Below are 25,548 nucleotides of genomic sequence, written 5' to 3'. Positions count from 1 at the left end.
ATAAAACTTTTTTTTTTTCCGGGCCACACCCGTTTGATGCTCAGGGGGGACCATATGGGACGCCCGGGGATCAAACCAGGGTTGTTCCTTGGCTAGAACTTGTAAGGCAGACACCTCTAGCACCACCTCTCAGTCCCCCGAAGATAAAACTTTGTATGTACATTGTCAGGCTTTAAAATCTGTCACTGTAAAAAGTCCCTTGGGCATGTCACAATTTTCTAGCAAGGGGGGAAATTAGCAATATCTGTCAACTCATCTACCAAGATAATTTAATCAAAATACTGTTTTTTGGTAAATGAAGGTTCATTTCTTAGAATCAGATGAGAAGTAGTCATATGAGAAATATTGATATCTGTAAAAATGAGTTCATACAAATACTTGCTGCCATTCATCTAAATATAACCCAAAATGCTGAATGTCATTATTCCACTCCTATCCGTCAGGAAAGACAGCTGTATCTTATAAGTCCCCAATCCTTTTTCTATTAAGTTATTTCAGAATGAGCAAGATGTTCCAGATTAGCCCACGTTCATTGCATAAAGCTGTGCTGATATTATCCACGGTGCCGCGTGAACTTGCAATGTAATTTAGTGGCAGAAGAAATGGTTTCTTAGTTCAGTTTGCTCCTTCCTCTCAGGAAGAAGGAGAGAGTGAATATGAATGTTATGGTCAGTGGCACCAGTTTTTATCTTGCTTGTCTGAGCATTATGGGCAGCTTGCCTGCCCACAGTGTGCATTCAGAAGAGAGCAGTGCTAGGATTTCATTCGGGAGGGCTTGGGAAAAGGAGCAAGTATGTGGAATGAAAGTTTAGAAACGCAGGAGTTTGGAATTATTTAGAAAGAGACACAGCACTTTCTGAGCAATTCTAGTTTTTCTTTTTCCTGGCTCCTAAAGTTCATAGTTTGTTTGGTTTGGAGACCACACTCTGCAGTGCTTTGGGGATCACAAGAAGCTGACTCCCACACACGTTTGTGCTTAGCCCATGGAGCACACACATGTAGTTTTGAATCATTCATATGGGAGGAGGTGTAGAGTCCAGATGAAAGGCATAGGGCCGGGGAGATAGCATGGAGGTAGGGCGTTTGCCTTACAACCAGAAGGACAGTGGTTCGAATCCCGGCATCCCATAGGGTCCCCCGTACCTGCCAGGGGTGATTTCTGAGCCCAGAGCCAGGAGTATAAACCCCTGAGCACTGCCAGGTGTGACCCAAAAAACTGAAAGAAAAAAAAAAAAAACAAACAAAAACAGGTGAAAGGCATAGCAGAAAGCCTCAAGTTTGTTATTAGAATCACGTGCCCTCCAGCTTAAAGGTGGCCCCCACATGGCATTTTTTGGTTTGTTTTTGGGCCACACCTAGTGGCACTCCAGGGTTTTTCCTGGCAGGTTCAGGGGACCATCTGGGATGCCAAAGATCGAACCTTGGTCTGTCCCAGGTCGACTGTGTTTAAGGCAGACACCCTACCACTGTATTATCGCTTCGGCCCCCAAATGGCTCTTCTAATGCTATAGGTTCATTGTGCTTATGAAGGACATTTGGGGACCTCTTTTCTCAGGATTCTTCAATTCCTGATATTCTCATCACAGGAAGTTTTTCTTCACAGCTTCATGAATTGAAGCCAGAAGGTGTTTGTACCTCAAGACTCACTGGGATATGCTGAACCAGTAGATCCCTTTCTTTAGTATTTGCAGTGCCAGTATCGAACCTCAGGCCTCCTTTCATACAAGACAAGCTTTCTTTTTTGTTTTTATTTTGTTTTTGTTTTTGGGCCACACCCAATGACGCTCAAGGGTTACTCCTAGCTATGCGTTCAGAAGTCGCTCCTGGCTTAGGGGATCATATGGGGTGCCCAGAGATTGAACTGCAGTCCGTCCTAGGCTAGTGCTGGCAAGGCGACCACTTACCTCTAGCGCCACGTGCTGGCACAAGACAAGCTTTCTACTGCTTAGTACCTTTCTGGATCGCAATTACTTTATCTAATTTGTTGTTGTTTTTGTTTGTTTGTTCTGTTTATGCCACATAAACTGCTAAGGACTTACTCCTGACTGTTCTTAGAGATCACTCCTGCAGGCTCAGGGGATCTCAGATACCAGAGAATCAAACCCAGGTTGGCCACAGGCAAAGGAAGTGCCCTTTCTCATGTGCTATCTATCCTGCCCAACCCCCTGGCATTTCTTTTGGCTTTTAAAGCCCTTCATAATCTTCCTTTCCCAGCATCTAGCTGATTCCTGCTATAATAAAACTTGTGTTCTGGTCTCCCAGATGACACACCTACCTTAATCTGACCTAAATTCAGTGTGTGGCTTAGGGCAACAGTCAATGTTCATTGTTATGAATGATTTTATTGCTCTTCCATTCTTGTAAACACCTCCTTCCCCAGGCCTAATTCAGATCTGTCTCCTGGTTTGTGATCACATCTGGCTTCCTTGTGTTACCTACAATATTAGGCAGTGCTTATCCACTTTAAAAATCCACTTTTGTCTCTTGATCATTGTTTTGTTGACCTACTTCAGATAAGTTTTGTAGCTCTGCTGTTTGTCTTTAAATGCTTCTATAAAGCCAGTGCGAGTTCCCTCATACCTCTCCCAACTGTGGTTGAGAAGATTGACTTGCTGAGCTGTGCTATTTCGGTTGGGGGGGGGGGGGTGTTGAGCTGCTATGGTTCATAAAGAAAGGGATCCGCTCCCTGCCCATTCTGAGTATACCAGACATATCAGCCTGGACTAGCCTTCCTGGGAAGTATCTGTGGCTATTACTATCTTTTAGAGCTTGGTGGAGGAGCTGAGCCATTGGGAAGAAGGTGGTGTGGAAGGGGCTATTGGGTTTTTGGTGGTGGGATGGGTGCATTCCAAACCCACTTCACACGAAAAGACCTAGAGATTTTAGCCCTGGAATCCAATCTAATCTGAGAAGATTTAGTTGCTCATTTTATTTCAGTCACTGAGCTGGGTCATTTCTATTGGAGGGTATAGTGGCTGGCGCTGGCCTACTGTAGTTCGTGCAGAAAGGGAAATCTGTACCCCCTTTTCTGAGAATGGCTCAGGCTATTCTAGATCCACTGCTTACTCTACTGTTCTTTTCCTGTCCCCTACCTTAGGTCCCCTATGTCAATTGCCCCTGTCCTCAGGAGACAGCCTATTTCTGGAAGATAATGAATTCATCTCTAATAGATGGTCCTTAAGCACTGTGGTCTCAGAAATCCTTTACTGCTCAGACTCTTAAAAGTACTAGAAACTCCAAAGAGATGATACAAAGGTTTACACTGCTAAACACAAGGCTAGGAAATTTCACACAAGAGCTTATTATGTGGGGCTGGGGAGACAGGGGAGGAGCTTTCCTTGCATGCAGCTGGTCCAGATTCGATCCTTGACATCCCATATAGTCCCCCCAAACACACAGGAGTGATTCCTGAGAACAGAGCCAGGAGTAATCCCTGAACATCACTGAGTGTGGCCCAAAAGCAAACAAAGAGCTATTTATTTGGTTCAAATAATAGATCTATCTTGTCCTAAATACACCACATTTTATGAGAATGGGAATGTTTTATAAAATACCAAAAGCCAGAGAGATTGTACGGGGGAAGGGAAGTTGGCATTGCATGTATGCAACCCAGATTGAATCACTGGCATCCCATCTAGTCCCACAAGCACTCCAGGAGTGATTTCTTGAGCACAGAGCCAGGTATCAGTCCTGAGCATGGCCTCAAAACAAAAACAAAGTGTCAAAGTGGTGGACTGTCCCTGGTCTCCAGACAAGCACACACTTCTCCAAGTCCCCTGCAGGGACTCAACAATACTTGCAGCCTCTGTTTCTCCGGCAGTCTCTTCCCCCCTGGACTCCGCTGAAGCCTCATACTGAGCTCAGGCCTGTAATGCTCTGTTGTTCAAGCCTTCGAATGTTGTTTTCCTTTCTAGGGAAGATGGGATGCTATCCAGTAGACAGGAAGATGCCTTTCCCTGCTAGCAGCAGCAGGTCCAGGCAGCGGGCAAGAGCTGTGCTTTCTGGTCCCTTCTGATCTGAGTGGCTACATCTGCTTCCTCCCCAGGTGCCTGTGGTGGCCATCCTAGGCTCCGGGGGAGGTTTCCGAGCCATGGTGGGCTTCTCTGGTGTGATGAAGGCACTCTACGAATCCGGGATTCTGGACTGCGCGACCTATGTTGCTGGTCTCTCCGGTTCCACCTGGTCAGTAAAATTTTCACTGTTCATTTGAGTTTCTGAATTATCCCACATCCATGCACTGGAAGCACCCTTTGGGGATGCAGGAAAATTCAACCTCCACTTCAAATGACTCCATGCTTCCAGCTTAAGACAGCACATCACTACTCTTTGTTTGTTTCTTTGTTTTAAGAAAAATAATGAATTTGAGTTTATAAATTTAAAAACTAATTATAAAATATGTTGAAGAGATAATACGGCAAGGAGGATGTTTGCCTTGCATGCAGCCTACCTAAATTTAATTCCCAGCATTCCATATGGTGCTCTGAGTCTTCCAGGAGGTGTCCTAAGAGAAGAGCTATGAGTAACTCATAAGAACTACCAGAAAAAAATTATAAAAATGTTCATCACTGCAAGGTTTAGACTACTGCTCCCAAATATTGCCTAGAATGATACTTGTGAATCTGCTAACACCTGCTGAATTGATGATACTCTGGGCTCTAAGGAGTTGATTCTTTTTTTTTTGTGTGTGTGTGTGTGTGGTTTTTGGGTCACACCCGGCAGTGCTCAGGGGTTACTCCTGGCTCCATGCTCAGAAATTGCTCCTGGCAGGCACAGGGGACCATATGGGATGCTGGGATTCGAACCGATGACCTCTTGCATGAAAGGCAAACGCTTTACCTCCATGCTATCTCTCCAGCCCCAGGAGTTGATTCTTTTTGCTGATTTTTCTTGTCTTCTTCTAACATTTCTGTGTTTCTATCTGAGGGTGGTGTATGAAAATGCCACCAATTTAAGACTGTATCGGGGCCATAGTGGTAGCACAGTGGTAGGGCATTCACCTTGCACCTAGCTGAATCAGGATGGATGCAGGTTTGATATCTAGCATCCCATATAGTCCCCCAAGCCAGGGGCAATTTCTGAGCACAGAACCAGGAGTAATCCCTGTGCACTGCTGGGTGCGGCCAAAAAAAAAAAAGCCCAAAAAGGCTGTTTCATTGAGCAGCTTTTGTGGGCAAATATGATGTCCTCAGACATGCCTCTCAATTCTGTAGCACTCTCTTCTTTTTTCTTTCTTTTGTGTGTGTGTGTGTGTGTGTGTGTGTGTGTGTGTGTGTGTGTGTGTGTGTGTGGTTTTTGGGTCACACCCGGCAGTGCTCAGGAGTTATTTCTGGCTCCAGGCTCAGAAATTGCTCCTGGCAGGCACAAGGACCATATGGTATGCCGGGATTCGAACCGATGACCTCCTTCATGAAAGGCAAACGCTTTACCTCCATGCTATTTCTCCGGCCCCTTGCAGCACTCTCTTCTTAACATCCGTTTCTTCCTTGAGCGCTATGAATTTCTTCATATTCTGTGCAAATTTGTTTTCCTGATGTTGGTTTTCAAAAGTAACACTGCTGTTAGTTCTATAGCTGAGGACTACCATCCTGGAAATGGACATTGACACTGTTATTTACTCCATTAAAAACCTCTTTCAGGGCACCTTCGTATACCACAGTGATCTTGGTCATAAATCTACACCTTAGTCTAAGCCTGTTTTTATTTAAAATGTAGTGAAACATCAAGTAGAAATAGAGCAATATAATCATTCTATAATCATTCTTTATAAGTATCTCAAGAATGGAAATATTCTGCAATACTGACCATTAATTTTCCTATGATTTTCTGGTTTGTAATCTCTTAGCAATCATGTCCAACACATGATTCATTGCATATTCATTTTCCTCCTTAGGGCATATAGATTGAAATGCAAGATATCTTAGATTGAGGAAAGAGAACAAATCTGAAAGCAGAAAGGCAATAAATTATTGATTTGGATATGCTTTCTTTGAAGTTCATCTTTTAAGTGTGCTTAAGAGGCTGAGCTCAATTGGAGAGAGTTAAAAGACCATTTAAATGCTATAAATTTTCTCTTTCTTAGATAAATTTCAAAAGCATTTTTCACAGAAGACACTATATACATTTTGCTTTGCCTGTCCCATAGAAGCACATTGAAAATCAAACATCAAGCCTCTGGAAAGATAATTAAGGGGGTAGGCCATTTTTTTGCATGAGACCAACCCAAGTCAGTCCATGGCATCCCATAGCGTCCTGTGAGCCCACTCAGAATGATCCCTTTGCCCAGAGCCTGGAATAAGCCTGTGCACAACTGGGTGTGGCCCAAAATCCAAAAACTAAAATATCAAGCCCAGCTTAGATGCCTCAGATAAGAACAGTCCCTATGACCCAGTGTACTTACTGTCTTATTCTATGAAATGGTTTTAAGTTCCTTCTTCCCAAAAAAAGAAATGTTTCAGAAATCAAGTGAGTGGTTGACGATCACTGACTGAGGGAGCATGACAGGCCCTTCAGGTCCCTGTTCAAAAATGCTATGAGTAAACGCCAACCTTCCGCCTGAGAGTGACAGTGAAAGTATCTTAGCATAGTGTGAGGCAGACCCTGAGCTAGGTAATAAGTAACATCACGTCAGAGCCCCAGCTGGCCCTTCCCTGACAGGTTCCTCTCATTGTCCCCCAATTGAGGTCTGATCCCCTCAGAAGCAGGCAGCTGCCTTGTCTGATGAAGGACACCAAGGCCACACTTACACAACTCTTCACTTTCCAGCTCCCGCATCTCATCCTTTAGAGTTTCTGCTCTGCAGAGTCCAGGACTGATGATTCTCTTCTTTTTTTTTTTTTTTGTTTTTGTTTTTGTTTTTGGGCCACACCCGGTGACGCTCAGGGGTTACTCCTGGCTATGCGCTCAGAAGTCGCTCCTGGCTTGGGGGACCATATGGGATGCCGGGGGATCGAACCGCGGTCCTTCCAAGGCTAGCGCAGGTAAGGCAGGCACCTTACCTCCAGCGCCACCGCCCGGCCCCGATGATTCTCTTCTTAACTCCCCCATCAAGAGTAGTGGTCCCAGAGTGGCAACTCAGATGTAGAATCTTGCACTTGAGGAGTGTCTAAAGGGCAGCATGGAAGTTGTAGTTCTTGATTTCATGACAGACTTCCAGGCAGCCTTCTCCTATCTGAGTTCTTGAAACAAGGCCTAAGAAATGTGCTCGCATGATTGCTAAATGCAGCTGGCAGGCACATCAATGCCCAGGCAGCTGGTTTAGAAGTAAAGAGACTGATGGTCGATGTTCATATAAAGCTTTGTCTTATCTTGTTACTTGTGTGTCCTTAAAGGCACTCGCTTGTTCCATCAGTCCTCCAAATAGGTTGTCACTTACTTGTTTCTCAATGCAGTGAGAGTGAAGGATCAGAGAGAGATATTCCACTCTGATAACTGCTCTTCTCAGCATCTCTCAACATTTCCCATCATTCCCTCCTGCATTTTCTTTACACAGCTCTCCTAGTTTTTGCCTGAATGCGAGCATCTACCCAGAACCTCTATTTAGATTGATTATATCTACTTGTTAGTGGCCAGGCAGGGCAAGAAAGCCCTAATGAATGCTCAGACAACCCCTTGGATAAGAGAATGGAGCAGGAACTGAGCTCAGAGCCCAGACTATCTATGAAGTTAAAAGACACATTGTATTTGGTGAAATAGTGTGTTCTGTTTTGTTTTGTTGTTGTTTATTTTGGGGGCATCACCTTGTTTCAGGGCTGACTCCTAGCTCTATCCTCAGAAATCACTCCTGATGTTATTTAGGAGACTGTATGGTGCTGAGGTTAGACCTGGGTGGGCTGTAAGACAAGACCTTCCAGGGTCCTTACCTTGTGAGATTCTATCAGCACCTCACACTTCGAGCCTCAAGCCAGTGTCTTGGAGCTGTCCACACCCACAAGTCTGCTGAGTTTTCAGGTGAGAGAGAGAAGGGCAGAGTTCAGAGCAGTAGGAGCGGTGGAGGGCCGGGACCCACCTAAGGCACACAGGTCCAAAGGGAGGAATTCGGAAGCACTTGGAAAAACAGATGACATGCTTGCATTGTGTAAGTGTTTCTAGACTGCTGGCCCATGGCTTCCTGCAAGTGAGGCAATCGGAAATGTCTAGAGAAGCCCAGACCTCCCAGAAATCTGTGATCTCGAGAGATTCTGGTTTATTAGGGGCCTGCACACCTGGCAGTGCTCTGGGACCTGGGATACCAAGAATCTCATACCCACGAGACCTGTGTTCTGTTCATTAAACCACATCCCTGGTTTTGGGGAGATTTTTTTTCCCAGTGAAGCAAGATATAATGTTGGGGAGTGATGGGGAGGTTGGACCACACCTGGTGAATTACTCCTGATACTGATACTGGGGGTGGGAGAGAGGACCTATGTGATGCTACAGTTCAAACCCAGGTCTGCCCTATGCAGACCAAATGTCTGTCTAGCTGTATTATCTTTTCAGCCCAGGATAGGTTTTATTTAATAAGACTTACTTAAAGAAAGAAAGGAAAACATGTTCAAGTGAACTTGAGCTTTTCCAAGGTGGAAAAAGCAAAGACAAGTAAGGGAGTGAGAATATGGTTTTGAAGAGTAAACTGAGTTTTTTTTTTTGAGGTTATTTTTTTAATGAAAGGATTTCAGTGCCATTCAGTGAAAAAAGGAAAGTATATTCACTTTCCCACAAGTGAATAAATCCCACAAGCAGAAACAGACTTGAAAAAATTCATTCAGAGCTAAAACTTTCAGATCTGTGCCACAACTGTGAACCACCAGTGTGACTGAGGGCCTTCTACTTGCCACCATTTATGTTTTTGATTCGTGTTTTTTTTTAATTGACCTATCATTGGCTTGACATTATGGTTATGGATTGATATTATTATCGCATATGGTCCCCTAAATTTCAGGCTATTGCATCCATCACCAGAAGACCCCTCAACACATTTCTCCTACCGCCCTTTGCCTTCTTGTTGCTACCACAGTTCTTAGCAAGTCCGGGAATTCGTTTTGTTGTTTCTTGCCTGTTCATCTGTGTTAATTACTCATGTTCCTCACATGAGTGAAACCATCTGGTAATTGTCTCTCACTTCCTGACTGACTTCACTTGGACATACATACTCACCTCAAGATTATTAATTTTGCCCCAAAGATCATGATTTCATCTCTTTTAATGGAGAACAAAGCTTTTCTTATTCCTCTGACTACTTTTATTTTGCAAATCATACCTGCCCTTTTTAGGTGGTGGGTGGGGTCAGCATTTGGGGGCTACATCCAGGGTCTAAACCAGGTCTAAACCTGGTTCTGTTCAGTAGTCTCTCCTGACGATGCTCCAAGGACCCTGTGCAATGCCAGGGATTAAACCAGGTTTGGCTGCTTACAAGGCAAGTTCTCCAACCCTTATATTCTCTTATATTATTCCTGAAATTATTTTTGGATGATACTTCCTACTTGCTACTAAAAACAGGTCTTAGCCTAGCAGGAGAATTAGCATGAATAAAGCAGGAGGGCCAGGATGGACACCTTCTCTTACTCAGCACGCCCTCTCCTGCCTCAGGATGTTGGTTACTAGTATCCTGTGTTGCTGTTGGATGTTTTCACCTTCTGTGAGGTACTTCCTGAGGAGAAATGAGGGGAGTTCTTTCTGCCTTTGCAGAACACCGATCCCCCTTCTCTAGGATGACTAAAATGGAACTCCGGAATTAAAGACTTTCACTTGAACAATCTGAGGAATGTCTGGAAGACTGAAAAACAAAACAAGTCTGAAAAGAAGCTGTCACTCAGGAGGTGATGGGCTGAAAGATCAAGATGTCTGTTAGTGGAACAGGATGATTCTTGTCTTGTTCACGTACAAATCTCTGTCATTCATCACACATTTAATTACTACACGAAGACTCGCCTAAGTTGCTACATTTTTTCCAGGAAAAGTCAATCCAGGGATTTCTTGAGGGTTCGGGATGTTTACTTCACGAATGTGGAGGAACTTTTCCAGCCATTGCAAATCTTAGATGTATGTGAGAATCACGTCTGAAACTTTGTTAATGTATAGAAATCCTGAATGTTTGCCTCTAAAGACTCACTCATCAAATCTCAGGACACATGATATTTTATTTGTTGTCATTTTCTTTTCTTTTCTTTTTTGTTTTTGTTTTTGTGTCACACCCAGCAGCGCTCAAGGGTTACTCTTGGCTCTATGCACAGAAATCACTCCTGGCAGGCTCGGGGGACCATATGAGATACTGGGATCCAAACCACCATCCTTCTGCATGCAAGGCAAATGCCCTACCTCCATGCAATCTCTCCAGCCCCAATTTGTTGCCATTTTCTACTTTAAATTTTTGTTTGTTTGTTTTGGGGGCCACGCTCAGCAGTGCTCAAGAGTTACTCCTGGTTCTACTATTACGAATCATTCCTGGTGGTGCTTAGTGGTTCATATAGGGTGCTGGATCAAACTGGGTTGGCCACATGCAAGGCAAGCACCCTCCCTGCTGGGCTCTTGCTCCAGCCCTGACACATTCTAAAACATTTCCAAAAAAAAAAAAAAATTTCCTATTGTTATTTGGAAGTAGAAACTAAACTGAAAATTACTTCTTGGGTATGCAGTAGCCTAAATTGCTAACTTATTTTCATTTTAGTTTGTTCCTTCCTTCCTTCCTTCCTTCCTTCCTTCCTTCCTTCCTTCCTTCCTTCCTTCCTTCCTTCCTTCCTTCCTTCCTCCCTCCCTCCCTCCCTCCCTCCCTCCCTCCTTCTCACATCTGGTAGTGCTCAGGGTTTACTCCTTGCTCTGCATTCAGGAACTATTCCTGTCATTGGTATGGGAACTATCCGGGATGCTGAAGATCAAACCTGGGTCAACCACATACAAGGAAATTTCTACCTCATTTATTAACTTCTTAGACTGCCCCCTAGTTAATTAAAATTATTCAAATAATTAGAAATATCTTTTGGTAAAGAGATGAAAATTAAGCTGGCCACACAGCTTCGAGTAGGGTGATGTTTGTTTGTTTAAGATGGTAGTTTGTTCACAGAGCCGTGGCTCTGCCTGGGGTCATCCTGAGCAAATCAAAGAAAGCTAAGGATGCTGTTTAGGAGAGCTGACACATTGCCTTCACAAAGGCAGACCAGGTCTCAGATGACACCAGGAAAAGTCTGTCCAGCTCAAACTCATGAATGTTCCTGATTATGGGTTCCTGGGTCCAGATTATGCAGCGACAGTGACTGGAGACATAGCAGCAAATAATACCTCCAAATCAACTGCTGCATGAGTTGGGTAGAAGAAAGAGTAAGAATGGAGCCAGATCTCTCTCCTGGAGAGCAGAAATAAATGGTTTCCATCTTCCGTGCAGGGAGAGAAGTGCCTTGACATCCAGTTTGCCTTTGCATGGCTGGAAAGATAGTACAGCAGAGAGAACACATGGTTTTTATGTGGCTGAGCCAAGTTAAAATCACTAGTATCACATATGCTCCCCTGAATCCTTCCCAGAGTGATTCCTGAGCACTACCAGGTATGGCCCCCAAATTATCATCATCATCATAATAGATCTGTCTTTGAAATTGGCACAGAGCCTCTAAGTTTTGAGCCATCCCCGAACCCCCTTCACCGCCCTCAGGAAGGATATTGTTCATCTCCATTCCAATGACTAATTCCTAGGGGATGGAAAGAGGCGAGAAGAGTTTTCTTTGAGCCTCTGCTGGCAGCTATCCCTGGCATAGATGTGCTTATTAGAATCATTTAAAGACCTGCCAAAGGGAGTTGAGAAGGGAAGTATTAAATGTGAGGTTTGGCTGCATCATTCTGAAGCTAACTGCTTCAAGGGCGCTTTCTGTGGGCTGAACAACAAACACTTTGTCACCTGCCTTGGTTATAAATCATTCTGTGACTAAATTTATGTTTACCTACACTATTTGGTGTTTTTTTTTCTTTTATGTATATCCTCTTTTTGTTAAAAAAAAAATCTAGGACTGGAGAGATAGCATGGGAGTAGGGTGTTTGCCTTTCGTGCAGAAGGACGGTGGTTCAAATCCCGGTATCCCATATGGTCCCCCGAGCCTGGGAGGAGCGATTTTTGAGTATAGAGCCAGGAGTAACCCCTGAGCATTGCCAGGTGTGACCCCCTCAAAAAAAATCTAAAAAAAAAAAATATTTAAGCACCATTATTACAAACATGTTTGTAGTTGGGTTTCAGTCATAAAAAAAAGAACCCCTCCTCTTCAACAGTGCAGCCTTCCTGCCACCAATGCCCCTCATCTCTCTCCTCCCCCACGCCCCCCTGTATTCAAGACTGGCATTCTATATATATGTAGTTATTTCTCTAACTGCACTCACCACTCTCTGTGGTAAGCTTTTTGTTTGTTTGTTTATTTGTTTGTTTTTGGGCCACACCCATTCATACTCAGGGATTACTCCTGGTTATGTGCTTAGAAATCACTCCTGGCTTGGGGGTACCATATGGGATGCCGGGGGATCAAACTGTCCTAGGCTAGCACTTACAAGGCAGACACTACCTCTAGCGCCACTGCTCTGGCCCCATCTCTATGGTAAGCTTTATGTGTATCGTTCTTTATTAAGAAGTTTCTTTTTGGGGGGGCCACACCCGGCGGTGCTCAGGGGTTACTCCTGGCTGTCTGCTTAGAAATAGCTCCTGGCAGGCACCGGGGACCATATGGGACACCAGGATTCGAATCAACCACCTTTGGTCCTGGATCGGCTGCTTGCAAGGCAAACACCGCTGTGCTATCTCTCCGGGCCCTATTAAGAAGTTTCTAATGTTTTTTTTTAAAGCAATACTATAAAGGTAGTAATAGAATAAAAGTTCTTAACTATAGTAAAATGTAAAGGAGTATACTATAATCTTTGAAAGACATGAGGCATAGACTAGGAGCTAAGCTCTCTAGAACTAAAGACAAAAGCCAAACTGCCCGTTAGATAATATGCATTTTTAATAAGTTAAGGAAAAGTCTTTGGTTGATGGATAGAGAAATTATTTGTGTTAGTAAAAATCAATAAAGAAGCAGAATGTCCATTTTGTACTCTGCCCTTTTGCACACCCTACAAAAGATCATTTTTCTCTTTAACTCTCTTAACCCCTATCATCATTACTCCTCATTTACCCTTTTTAATTTAAGTACTGTAGAGTCCTAAGTCACAGACCAAAGTGGTGCCCTGGAGTTAACACCCACCCAACTATTCCAAAAGGCATAGAAAGGACACGTATGTCTTTTCAACATTTTATGTGTGTTTTTTTGACGGCTATAACTTTTGCTGAATATTCTCTTATTCAGTGACAATTCCCCCCCCCACCTTTTTTTTTTTTTTTTTATCTTCTCTTTGTGAACTGTTCAATATGGAATTTGGTGAGAAAGAATCCCTCAGTTTGTTTTTTTTGTTTGTTTGTTTTTTGTTTTTTGGGCCACACCCGGTAACGCTCAGGGGTTACTCCTGGCTATGCACTCAGAAGTTGCTCCTGGCTTGGGGGACCATATGGGACACTGGGGGATCGAACCGCGGTCCGTCCAAGGCTAGCGCAGGCAAGGCAGGCACCTTACCTTTAGCGCCACTGCCCGGCCCCAGAATCCCTCAGTTTAATGCTTATGTTTGAACCAAGTCATGGGTATTGTTGGATGTGTTCTTACGCCCCTATATACTCTGATAACGCCACGTGGCTTTATTGTTTGCATAGGTACACTAAAACAGGAAAATACTATACATACAAATAAGTTCTTATCTAATAGAGATGGGAACACACAAATCTTGTAGTGCAATGAACTTACACCCTTACACCTTACACCCTGAACATTGACATAAAGACCTGGCACAGGCCTCAGAAGAATGGGCATTCTCCATTCATCCCTGATCTAGAGAAGACATCTACGAAACATCCAAGGTTGTCTATAACATCATCTGGAGGCAATCCTCTACCAGGGAAGACCCTACCGCTGCTCTGACATTGAGCTACTCAAAAAAGACTTCCCTTAACACTGAGAAGACTTAACAACAATGACCTGCTTACTGGACAGGGCTTGCTGTATTGCCCCTTAATTGTGAGGTGAAACTAGAGGATACTCCACACCAGCCAGACTTCAATGTAGGATGTGCAGATTCCAGGATCTTTAATACAGAAACCTGATGCCAACAATAGGACTGCGTAAAAAATAAAACTGTATTGGCACTACAGGCAATGACTTGGATTGAATAAACTAGTTTGCCTGGAGCCTAGTGTTGGTCTTATGCCAGGAAACTTCAGGGGTAGGGGTCTCCTTGTATTTAGACCAAGGCTTTTCCTTTCCATGTCCCCCATATTTTGGTGGGCCTATGCAAACAATATTTGCCACTCTAACATCGTTTTTACTGTGCCCTTTTGACTAACCCTTCAAAAAAAAAACTCTTAAACTTTTGATGTTAACTTAAACTAATATGTATGCACATGAAAATATTAAAAAATACTATGCCTTCAATGTTTAAGGAATCACATAAATTTCATGGCCTTAGGTTGCTTTGTGTACTGCTAATGTTATAATGTACTACAATCTGGGGACTTGTGGACAAAGTAATTGTACATGGGTTCTGCCTTATTTTTCTTAATGTTCTTTGACTGTAAGTTCAATATTTAGGCGTCAGCAAGGGGATTTCTTCTGAGAACTCTGTTTATGGGCAATTGTCCTTTCACTGTAACTTTACCTATCCTCTTTGCATCATTTTTCTCATAATTAAAAATTAAAAAAATCAATAAAGAAGGAAGCTCAAGAGATAGGGCCAGAGCGGTGGCACAAGTGGTAGGGCAATTGCCTTGCACACGCTAACCTAGGATGGACTGCAGTTTGATCCCCTGGAGTCCCATATGGTCCCCCAAGTCCAGAGTGATTTCTGAGTGTGTAGCCAGGAGTAACCCCTAAGTGTCAGGGAGGGAGGGAGGGAGGAGGAGGGAGGGAGGGAGGGAGGAGAGGGAGAGAGAGAGAGAGAGAGAGAGGGAGGGGGAGGGAGGGAGGGAGGGAGGGAGGGAGGGGGGAGAGAGGGAGAGAGAGAGAGAGAGAGAGAGGGAGGGAGGGAGGGAGGGAGGGAGGGAGAGGGAGAGAGAGAGAGAGAGAAAGAAAGAAAGAGAAAATAGCAGGCAGGGTGCTTGCCTTGCACATAGCTGATTTAGGTTAAATCCCTGGAATCCCGTATGATTCCCCAAACCCTTCCAGGAGTGATACTTGAGCGTTGAGCCCAGACTAAAACCAACTCATTATCAAGTGTGACCCAAACAAATGACCCAAGCAAACAAATGAATCTATTCTAGATATTTTTCTAACTGTCCTTAGAGATTTCAGTGTGAGCCATTGTCATGACACCCAGAGGCCACATCTCTGCTACTCTGAAGGAATTGGGGTGGTAGACCTTGTTATTCTCTTAGTTATTTGGTGATTATACCAATCAGTACAAGGACTAATTAATCTACCCTTACTTTATGTTTGTTGGAAATGTTGGAAGTTACAGTTTGTAACTAAGTTCCATAGATCTTGTAATGTATTTTTCATATTTAAAATTTGGCAGTGCACATGTTGTATTTTTAGGTCTGTTATAACAGAACATTTGATAAATATATAATTATTCTCTACAAAGAATAATTCAGGATTCTCCTATGAAAATAAATTACGATTTAATGTGAATAATTGGAATAACTAGGTTTCTCAAATTTTATAAAGAATATGTTTTTAAATTCATGCTTTTGGGTGGCTTACTTCTGATTCTGCTCTCAGGGATCACTCCTGGTTGGCTAGGGGGTGGCATATGTGGTGCCAGAGATTTAACTCAGGTCAGCCAGGTGCAAGACAAGTGTGCTCCTCACTATATTATCTCTAATCCCCAGGCTTTTCTTTATATCTATAATTTTATTTTTGTTTGTTTTTTCATTTTGTTTGTTTGTTTGTTTTGGGCCCATACCCAGTGATACTCAGGGATTACTCCTGGCTATGCACTCAGAAATCACTCCTGGCTAGGGGGAACCACATGGGACTCCAGGGATCAAACCAAGATCCGTCCTGGGTCAGCCACGTGCAAGGCAAATGCCCTATCGCTGCACTATAACTCTGATCCCTGTATCTATAATTTTCAACATAAGTCACCTTAAATATTACTTTTAGAATTAATAAAACAGGTTAGAATGATAGTACAACATTTGCCTTGCACCCAGCCATCCTGTGTTCTATCCCCAGCATCCCATAGGATCCCCTGAGCACTGCCATTAGTGATTTCTGAGAGCAAAACTAGAGTAATCCCTGAGCATCACCCAAGGTGGCCCAACACGCCTTGGGGAAAAAATTGATGAACTATAAATAAGAACATCTATAAATTGTTAATAAGTAAATTTATAAGATTATATGAATCTTTAAGTCTCTAATAAAGGTTATTGCATAAAACAAAAATATTTTAAGGTTAAATAAATAAATAAATAAGAAAAGGATGAATTCTATTTTCTAGAGGAGGTTAGAGAACAGCAAGCATATTGGAATTCATCCAGCTATTCTTTTCTAGTCAATAAATGTAGAGAGTGGGAGCTGGAGTGATAACACAGCAGGGAGGGTGTTTGCCAGAGAGGGGGTTTGATCCCTAGCATCCCATACAGTCCCCCAAACACTGTCAGAAGCAATTCCTAAGTACAGAGCCCTGAGCATCTCTCAGTGTAGCCCCCAAAACAAAAACCCACAGTCAGCTCAACTTGAGAACATAAAAGAGACCCCACTAGATAGTTTCTTCCACGCTGAAAGCAGCAGCATGAATTTGTGCTTATTGGAAGGTTAGGAAATTAGAGATTTACATTTTCCTCTGAGGTGTCAAGTAATGATTCCGTTCAGGTTATCCTGTTCTCTCAGTTCAGTAATTTAACTGTTCTGGCCATAAATCCGGCTTTTACTAGACATTGGGACCAAACAGATTAACTAATTGATTTACATTTCTGTTTATTATTTGGGAGACACATCTGGTAGTATTCAGGAGCTTTGCACTCAGCAGTTCCTCCTGGCTGACTTGGAGAACTATATCTAGTGCCTGGAACTTGAACTTGGGTCAGTTATATGCAAGGAAATGCATTGTTTTACCATCTTTCCAGCCTATCTATTTTTTCTTCTTTTTCTCTTTTTTAGAAATGCCCTTATTGCATTCCCATAGAGGCTGACCTAGATGACAATCTCACCACTGGTGGCTGAGGTTTGGCAGTGGATCTGACTGACCCTGTGCTCTGTGTCCTAGATGGGAAATGCAAGGCCAGCACCTACCCGCTGTACCTTTGCTTCTGCCCTCAATAAATTTGTTCTTTCCTTAGGTGGCGTGATGCTTCCCCACGGTTTATTAACTCAACGCTCTACCATGTTTGATTTTGTCCATAGCAGAGGTGGCTCCTTTCTTTGGAGACTACTGGTATTGTCTATTACCTCTACTGACCAACATCCCTTTTCTTTGCAGGTATATGTCAACTTTATATTCTCACCCCAATTTTCCAGAGAAAGGACCAAAGGAAATTAATGAAGAGCTCATGAAAAATGTCAGCTACAACCCACTTTTACTTCTCACGCCCCAAAAGGTGAAAAGATACGTCGAGTCTTTGTGGAAGAAGAAAAGTTCTGGCCAACCTGTGACATTCACTGACTTCTTTGGGATGCTAATTGGAGAAACTCTCATCCACAATGTGAGTTCACTCTCACTCCAGCTCCAGCCCTGCCAATTGGGGTAGATACCACTCACATTCTCAGTGACACGATATATGAGCCATTTCATTCAAAATGCCACTGGGTTAGTTCTGAAGAGCTAGGACACTGGGGAGGGTGTTTGCCTTGCATGTGACCAGCCTATCACCCATATTGTTTTCCAGGCATGGCCAGGAGTGCTTCCTAAGTACGGAGCTAGGAGTCAGCCCTAAATATCACTGGGTATAGCACCAGAACAAAAAGAAAATCTTTTTTTTTTTTTTTGTTTTTTCGGGTCACACCCATTTGATGCTCAGGGGTTACTCCTGGCTAAGCGCTCAGAAATTGCCCCTGGCTTGGGGGGACCATATGGGACACGGGGGGAATGGAGCCAAGGAAGGACCGTCTTGCTTGCAAGACAGATACCTTACCTCTAGTGCCACCTCGACGGCCCCAAGAAAATCATTTTAATCAGTTTTACTCAGCACCTATTCCTGACCCTAAAACTACATTTTAATTTAGTGTTCGGTCTAACTTTGTGTTATTTTAATACTAAATAGATTGATTTTATATTCCTTTTCTTGGTAAAACAGTACACATTGTTTTGTTTTAAGTAGAAAAGAAATAGAGGTTATGTAAGGATTGTTCAAAAAAGGAAGTAAATTATTTCAAACAACTCTATTTGCCATGTATCCAGGGCCCAGCATTTAATCTGAAAAGAAAGCTGTGCCAGGAAATCCAGGCACTAGATTTGTTCAGGCTCCAAAACTGCCAAGTCATTCTCTAGCTGAAATGCAGACATAGATTCTTGAGTTATGCCAGTTTTAAAAATGAAGCTAATAATTTGCCATAGAACTTAAGATTTCTTTTACTAAGTCCCAGAGATTTCTAGAACAAAACAGTTTTGTTCATAAATATGTGATGGGAAATTCTACTTGAAATTACTTTCTTTATATGCCTTTCTACTTATTCTATTGTCAGAGAATGAACTTGACTTTGAGTAATTTAAAAGACAAAGTTGATACTGCCCAGTGCCCTTTGCCTCTCTTCACCTGTCTCCATGTCAAACCTGATGTGTCAGAACTGATGTTTGCAGGTAAGAAATTTTCTTTCATAATCTTTCCCCAAAACTTAGAATTGAATTTTCTAATGATACAATTATATATATATATATATATATATATATATATATATATATATATATACAAATCTTTATTTATGCACCATGATTACAAGCATGTTCATAGTTGGGTTTCGGTCATAAACAGAGTTCAACAATTTATCCATTTCTTCTAGGTTCTCTTATTTTGTTTTTGTTTTTGTTTTTTTCTTTTTTTTTTTCTTTTTTTAATTTTTTTATTTAAACAACTTTATTACATACATGATTGTGTTTGGGTTTCAGTCATGTAAAGAACCCCACACATCACCAGTACAACATTCCCATCACCAATGTCCCAAATCTCCCTCCTCCCCACCCAACGCCCGCCTGTACTCTAGACAGGCTTTCTATTTTCCTTGTACATTCTCATTATTAGGATAGTTCAAAACGTAGTTATTTCTCTCACTAAACTCATCCCTGTTTGTGGTGAGCTTCATGAGGTGAGCTGGAAGTTCCAGCTCTTTTCTCTTTTGTGTCTGAAAGTTATTATTGCAAGAATGTCTTTCATTTTTCTTAAAACTCATAGATGAGTGAGACCATTCTGCGTCTTTCTCTCTTTCTGACTTATTTCACTCAGCATAATAGATTCCATGTACATCCATGTATAGGAGAATTTCATGACTTCATCTCTCCTGACAGCTGCATAATATTCCATTGTGTATATGTACCACAGTTTCTTTAGCCATTCATCTGTTGAAGGGTATCTTGGCTGTTTCCAGAGTCTTGCTATGATAAATAGTGCTGCAATGAATATAGGTGTAAGGAAGGGATTTTTGTATTGTATTTTTGTGTTCCTAGGGTATATTCCTAGGAGTGGTATAGCTGGGTCGTATGCGAGCTCGATTTCCAGTTTTTGGAGGAATCTCCATATTGCTTTCCATAAAGGTTGAACTAGATGGCATTCCCACCAGCAGTGGATAAGAGTTCCTTTCTCTCCACATCCCCGCCAACACTGCTTGTTCTCATTCTTTGTGATGTGTGCTGATCTCTGGGGTGTGAGGTGGTACCTCATAGTTGTTTTGATTTGCATTTACCTGATGATTAGTGATGTGGAGCATTTTTTCATGTGTCTTTTGGCCATTTGTATTTCTTCTTTATCAAAGTGTCTGTCCATTTCTTCTCCCCATTTTTTGATGGGATTAGATGTTTTTTTCTTGTAAAGTTTTGTCAGTGCCTTGTATATTTTGGAGATTAGCCCCTTGTCTGATGGGTATTGGGTGAATAGTTTCTCCCACTCATTGGGGGGCTCTTGTATCCTGGGCGCTATTTCTTTTGAGGTGCAGAAGCTTCTCAGTTTAATATATTCCCATCTGTTAATCTCTGCTTTCACTTGCTTGGAGAGTACAGTTTCCTCTTTGAAGATGCCTTTAGTCTCAATGTCCTGGAGTGTTTTGCCTATGTGTTGTTCTATATATCTTACGGTTTCTGGTCTGATATCGAGGTCTTTCATCCATTTGGATTTAACCTTCATACATGATGTTAGCTGGGGGTCTAAGTTCAATTTTTTGCAAGTGGCAAGCCAGTTGTGCCAACACCACTTGTTGAAGAGGCTTTCTTTGCTCCATTTAGGATTTCTTGCTCCTTTATCAAAAATTAGGTGATTGTATGTCTGGGGAACATTCTCTGAGTATTCCAGCATATTCCACTGATGTGAGGGCTTGTCTTTATTCCAATACCATGTTGTTTTGATAACTATTGCTTTGTAGTACAGTTTAAAGTTGGGGAAAGTAATTCCTCCCATATTCTTTTTCCCAATGATTACTTTAGCTATTCTAAGGTGTTTATTGTTCCAAATGAATTTCTTTTTTTTTTTTCTTTTTTTCTTTTTGGTTTTGGGCCACACCCGGCGGTACTCAGGGGTTACTCCTGGCTGTCTGCTCAGAAATAGCTCCTGGCAGGCACGGGGGACCATATGGGACACCGGGATTCAAACCAACCACCTTAGGTCCTGGATCGGCCACTTGCAAGGCAAACGCCGCTGTGCTATCTCTCCAGGCCCCCAAATGAATTTCAAAAGTGCCTGATCCACTTCTTTGTAGAATGTTATGGGTATCTTTAGAGGGATCGCATTAAATCTGTACAATGCTTTGGGGAGTATTGCCATTTTAATTATGTTAATCCTGCCAATCCATGAGCAGGATATGTGCTTCCATTTCCGCGTGTCCTCTCTTATTTCTTGGAGCAGAGTTTTATAGTTTTCTTTGTATAGGTCCTTCACATTTTTAGTCAAGTTGATTCCAAGATATTTGAGTTTGTGTGGCACTATTGTGAATGGGGTTGTTTTCTTATTTAATTTTTTTTTTTTTTTTTTTTTTGGTTTTTGGGCCACACCCGTTTGACGCTCAGGGGTTACTCCTGGCTATGTACTCAGAAATCGCCCCTGGCTTGGGGGGACCATATGGGACGCCGGGGGATCGAACCACGGTCCTTCCTTGGCTAGCGCTTGCAAGGCAGACACCTTACCTCCAGCGCCACCTACCCGGCCCCTTTTTTTTTTTTATTTAATTTTTTTTTTTGGGGGGGTTGTTTTCTTAATGTCCATTTCTTTCTTATTACTATTGGTGTATAGAAAGGCCATTGATTTCTGTGTGTTAATTTTGTAGCTTGCCACCTTGCTATATGAGTCTATTGTTTCTAGAAGCTTTTTTGTAGAGACTTTGGGGTTTTCTAGGTAGAGTATTAATGATACAATTTTTTATGAATAACATAAGAAATCTCAGTTGTTTATTTTAATGTTTTATAGCAGGAAAAACACTTAAAATTATTATTTTAAAATAAAAACTTTTAGAGGCCGGGGTGATAGCACAACAGATATGGCAGTAGTATTTGCCTGGCATGTAGCTGATCCATGTTCAATCCCTGGCATCCCATCTAGTCCTCAAGCCTTCCAGAAGTAAAACTGGAATGCAGAGTCAGAAGTAACCTCTGAGTGCCACCAGGTGTGGCCCAAAAACAAACAAAAATTAAGTAAATATCAAAATAATTTAAAATAAAAATTTAAGTTATTTTTTCTTATTAAAAATGATGAGGAAATGTTAAGCTAGCTGATTTTCTGCTGTAAAGAATATAGTGTGGAATTAGTGACCAATATGTCTTCATTTGAATAATGAAGCTGAAAAGCATCAAGACTATTTCAGTAGTTCAATTTTTTGTTTGTTTGTAGGCCACATTCAGCAATGCTCAGAGATTACTCATGGCTCTATACTCAGGAATTACTTTCTGTGGTGCTTGGAGGATCATGTGAGATACCAGGGATTGAACCTGGGTCTGCTGCATATAAGATAAACAACCTACCCACTGTACTATCACTTCAACCCCTCAGTAGTTCAGGGTTTTTTTTTTGGGGGGGGGGCATACCCAGTGACATTCAGGGGTTACACCTGGCTATGTGCTCAGAAATCGCTCCTGACTTGGGGGACCATATGGGACGCCAGTCCATCCTAGGCTAGTGCGGGCAAGGCATTGCCTTACCCTTTGTGCCAACACTCCAGCCCCAGTAGTTGTTTTTAATACCTGTTTTCCCAGTAGATTTAGTAAAAAATGTTTCTGTGGGCCAGTAGGCAAGACATTTGCCTTACATACTGCCCAAACAGATTCAGTTCAAGGCACCCCGTATGGTTCCCTGAACTCCTCTGTGATCCCTATGCTTAGAGCCAGAAGTCAGCCCTGAGCACCACTAGGTTTGGCCCCAAAACAAACCAACAAAAAGTGTTTTTAGGCAATGCATATTCTGTTATTGGATGTTTTCATTATGTGGGACATGTGTTTGTCACTCAGAGCACTTCTCCAAGTTCTGTATGTCAGCACCTCTAAGTACTAGTCTATTCCAGCATTCTTTAACCACTAAAATTGAAACCTGCTGGTCTGCTCCTTGGTTCCCACTGCTATGGTAACTCGAAGTTCAGGGCCAGTGTTGATCTATTAATAGACAGGCTGAAGAACACTGGTCTGCACTCGTGGGAACTAGTGACAAATGCCTCATTTTTTCCCCCTTTCTTTTTGTTTTGGAGCTTCACTCAGCTGTGCTCAGGGCTTACTATTCAGTGTTCTGCTATTCAGTGGTCACTCATGGTGGTGCTCAGGGGTTACTCTGAGTGTTACTCAGGGTGTAATCCAAAAAGTAAATGTGTGTGCATGTATGTATGTGTATAAATTTTATTATGACATTATGATTGACCAAGTTGTTCATAATACAGTCGTTTCAGGCAACCTATATTTCAACATCAATCAAACCACTAGTGAGACCTTCCTTCCCTTCACCAATGTCCCCAATTTCTCACCCACCACTCTAGCCTGCCTCCTTCCAGACAAAACAAATTTGCTCCATATTACATTTGTGTTACAACACAAAGGCAAATGGAATTATCGAAACTTAAAGTAACATAGGTCAAATTGAAATGATTGTATCAATCAGTGGTGTTACTAAAGTCAGTATCTGATAATTTACAGGGTTGTGGTGGTTCTAGTTAAGCTTCTGGTTTACTCTTTAGGCTCACTGAATTTAGGAGATTCCTATGGAACTTTCCCATCATATTTCCTGGGATTCTCCTGGGCTGAAACTACTTTTAAATTTTGGAAGTCATATAACCACTTGTTACCATGTGATCCAGGATTTACAGATCTTGAATATATTTTGGTGGGTTGGCAATTTGATAGGATAGAGATAGGTGTCGGGAGTCGGGTGTGGCATTGGGCTTCTATGATTCATACAGAAAGGGAGATCTGGCTCCATAACCCCAATTCTGAGAAGACCCTAGAAGGGTCAACCTAGACCAGACTACCCAGGGAGAATCTATGGCCATCATTTTCTTTTGCAACTTGGTGGAGGATCCATGCACTTCATATAGTCCTCTGAGCCTCATCAGGAGTGATTCCTGAATCGCTTGTTAGTCAGCCCTAAGCACCATCAGGTGTATACTGAAAAAACAAAAATCAATAAATATTTACTGATTTGTTTTTATATTATATAAGAGCGGGGTGCTACAGTTTTATTCTGAAGTGTGTCTGAGCCACATCACACCCAACACCAATAACAGTTTATCACACAATCAGATCTGCCTCTCCCTGTACTTCCCACACCTACACTTTTACCCTCCAATAACCACCCGTGATATTTTTCACAAAGTCTTCTAGAGTAATTTCTGTTGCATTAGATCATTTGTTTTGGTTAATTATGATCTATATAAGAGAAATTATATGGCAATCATCTTTCACTTTCTGACTTTTGTTTATGAACATAACCAGGGACATTGTTTTTGCAGTTATCTTTTTTTCCTTTATTTCCTTCTCCTTTGTCTTTTGGGCCACATCCAACTATGCTCAGTGATTATTGCCTCTGCACTGGAGGTAGGAGATGCCAGTTCTGCTGCATGGCAGGGGAGTGCCCTACCCACCATACTATTGCTCCGGTCCTATCTTTTTTTTTTTTTTTCCTTGTAATTTGTGTATAAATACCTTTAGTTTACTTGTGATTTCCTTGGAGGGCCAAAGTTAAACCATCTTTCCCACTGCATTGTAATCTGGTTGTATAAGTAAGCACTGAGCTGATTTCAAAGCCCCTTCGGACTGAGACCACTTGTTTGTCATTGCTGAGTCAGTTTTGCGTGTTGTTGGAGGATATTCATAAACTTTAATTTTATCTCACAGAGCTAGTAAATAACCACATGAAATCTGAGTACATGGGCCCAATAGTGTCATTATCATATTGTTCTGATGACTGTTGTATTTTTACTGTAGCTGTTCTCCAAGGACAATCTGACAAGCATTTGAAAGAATAAGAAGTAATTCAGAGAGCAAATATGCTGGATTTGCTTAAAGTTGAAAGGCTTACGTTTAGTCTATTTTTGAGCCTGAAAGTGTCTGACTGAGGAACCAGAGGGATAGATAGTACATGAAGCCAGGTGTTTGCTTTGCTTGCAACCAACCTGGGTTCAAGCCCTGGCTTCATCCTGAGGCTCCCAGAAGGGAGCCCTCAGCACTGCCGGATGTGGCCCCCAAACAAAACAAAAGAAAAACATGATTTGGTCTATCTTCTCATCTGAGAAGTTGTTATTGAGCTGAAAAGTAACCATTTCTCTTCGGTCAACCTGCCATGATTAGAACATTCAAGATGTTTGTCAGCAGAGTTGAACAAAGTATCAAACCTTTTTTAAACAATTTTTTAAACATTAAAATAAATTCTTTTATTAAATCATCATGAGATACACAGTTACAAGGTTGATCATGGTTTGAGTTTTGGTTATACAGTATCCAATACCCTTCACCAGTGCACATTTCCAGCCACAAATCTCCCTGTTTCCTTCCCGCCACCTCGCTGCCCTCTGCCTGCCTCTGTGGCAGATTGTTTTCGTCTCTCTCCCACTCTGTCTCTTTCTATCTCTCTGTCTCACTCATTCTTTCTCTTCCTTTTTTCCTTTTACACTGTGGTTTGCAATCCTGTTACTGAAAGAATATCATGCCTGTCACTTTCCCTTCCTTTCAGCACTCAGTTCTTGTCCAGAGTGATCATTTCCAATTCTCATTGTCATAGTGCTCCCTTCTCTGCCTTCTCTGCGTTTCCCCCCATTCTCTGTGGCAAGCTTCCTACCCTGAACCAGTCCTCAGAACTGTCATTTCTATGGTCTTGGGACTTATTACCATGCTATCTTTATCAAACATTTTTGAAATAAGCATCAGGACCTTGAGTAATTTCACTTGGAAAACATAAAAAGACTATATTTG

General features: G+C 42.1%; 1 protein-coding gene across 1 annotated transcript in view; it reads left to right on the top strand.

Moving 5' to 3' along the window:
- PLA2G4A (phospholipase A2 group IVA) overlaps positions 1-25,548 on the top strand; it is a 109,478-nt gene that overhangs the window by 46,372 nt on the left and 37,558 nt on the right. The window contains exons 7-9 of the mRNA XM_049777570.1: positions 4,046-4,182; positions 17,449-17,671; positions 18,651-18,765. Coding sequence (XP_049633527.1) covers positions 4,046-4,182; positions 17,449-17,671; positions 18,651-18,765 — 475 coding nt within the window. The remainder of the gene's footprint in view (positions 1-4,045; positions 4,183-17,448; positions 17,672-18,650; positions 18,766-25,548) is intronic.

Source organism: Suncus etruscus, chromosome 7, assembly GCF_024139225.1.
Source record: "Suncus etruscus isolate mSunEtr1 chromosome 7, mSunEtr1.pri.cur, whole genome shotgun sequence".
Classification (NCBI taxonomy): Eukaryota; Metazoa; Chordata; class Mammalia; order Eulipotyphla; family Soricidae; genus Suncus; species Suncus etruscus.
Note: the sequence above shows the minus strand (reverse complement) of the source record. Positions and strands in the feature narration are given on the sequence as shown.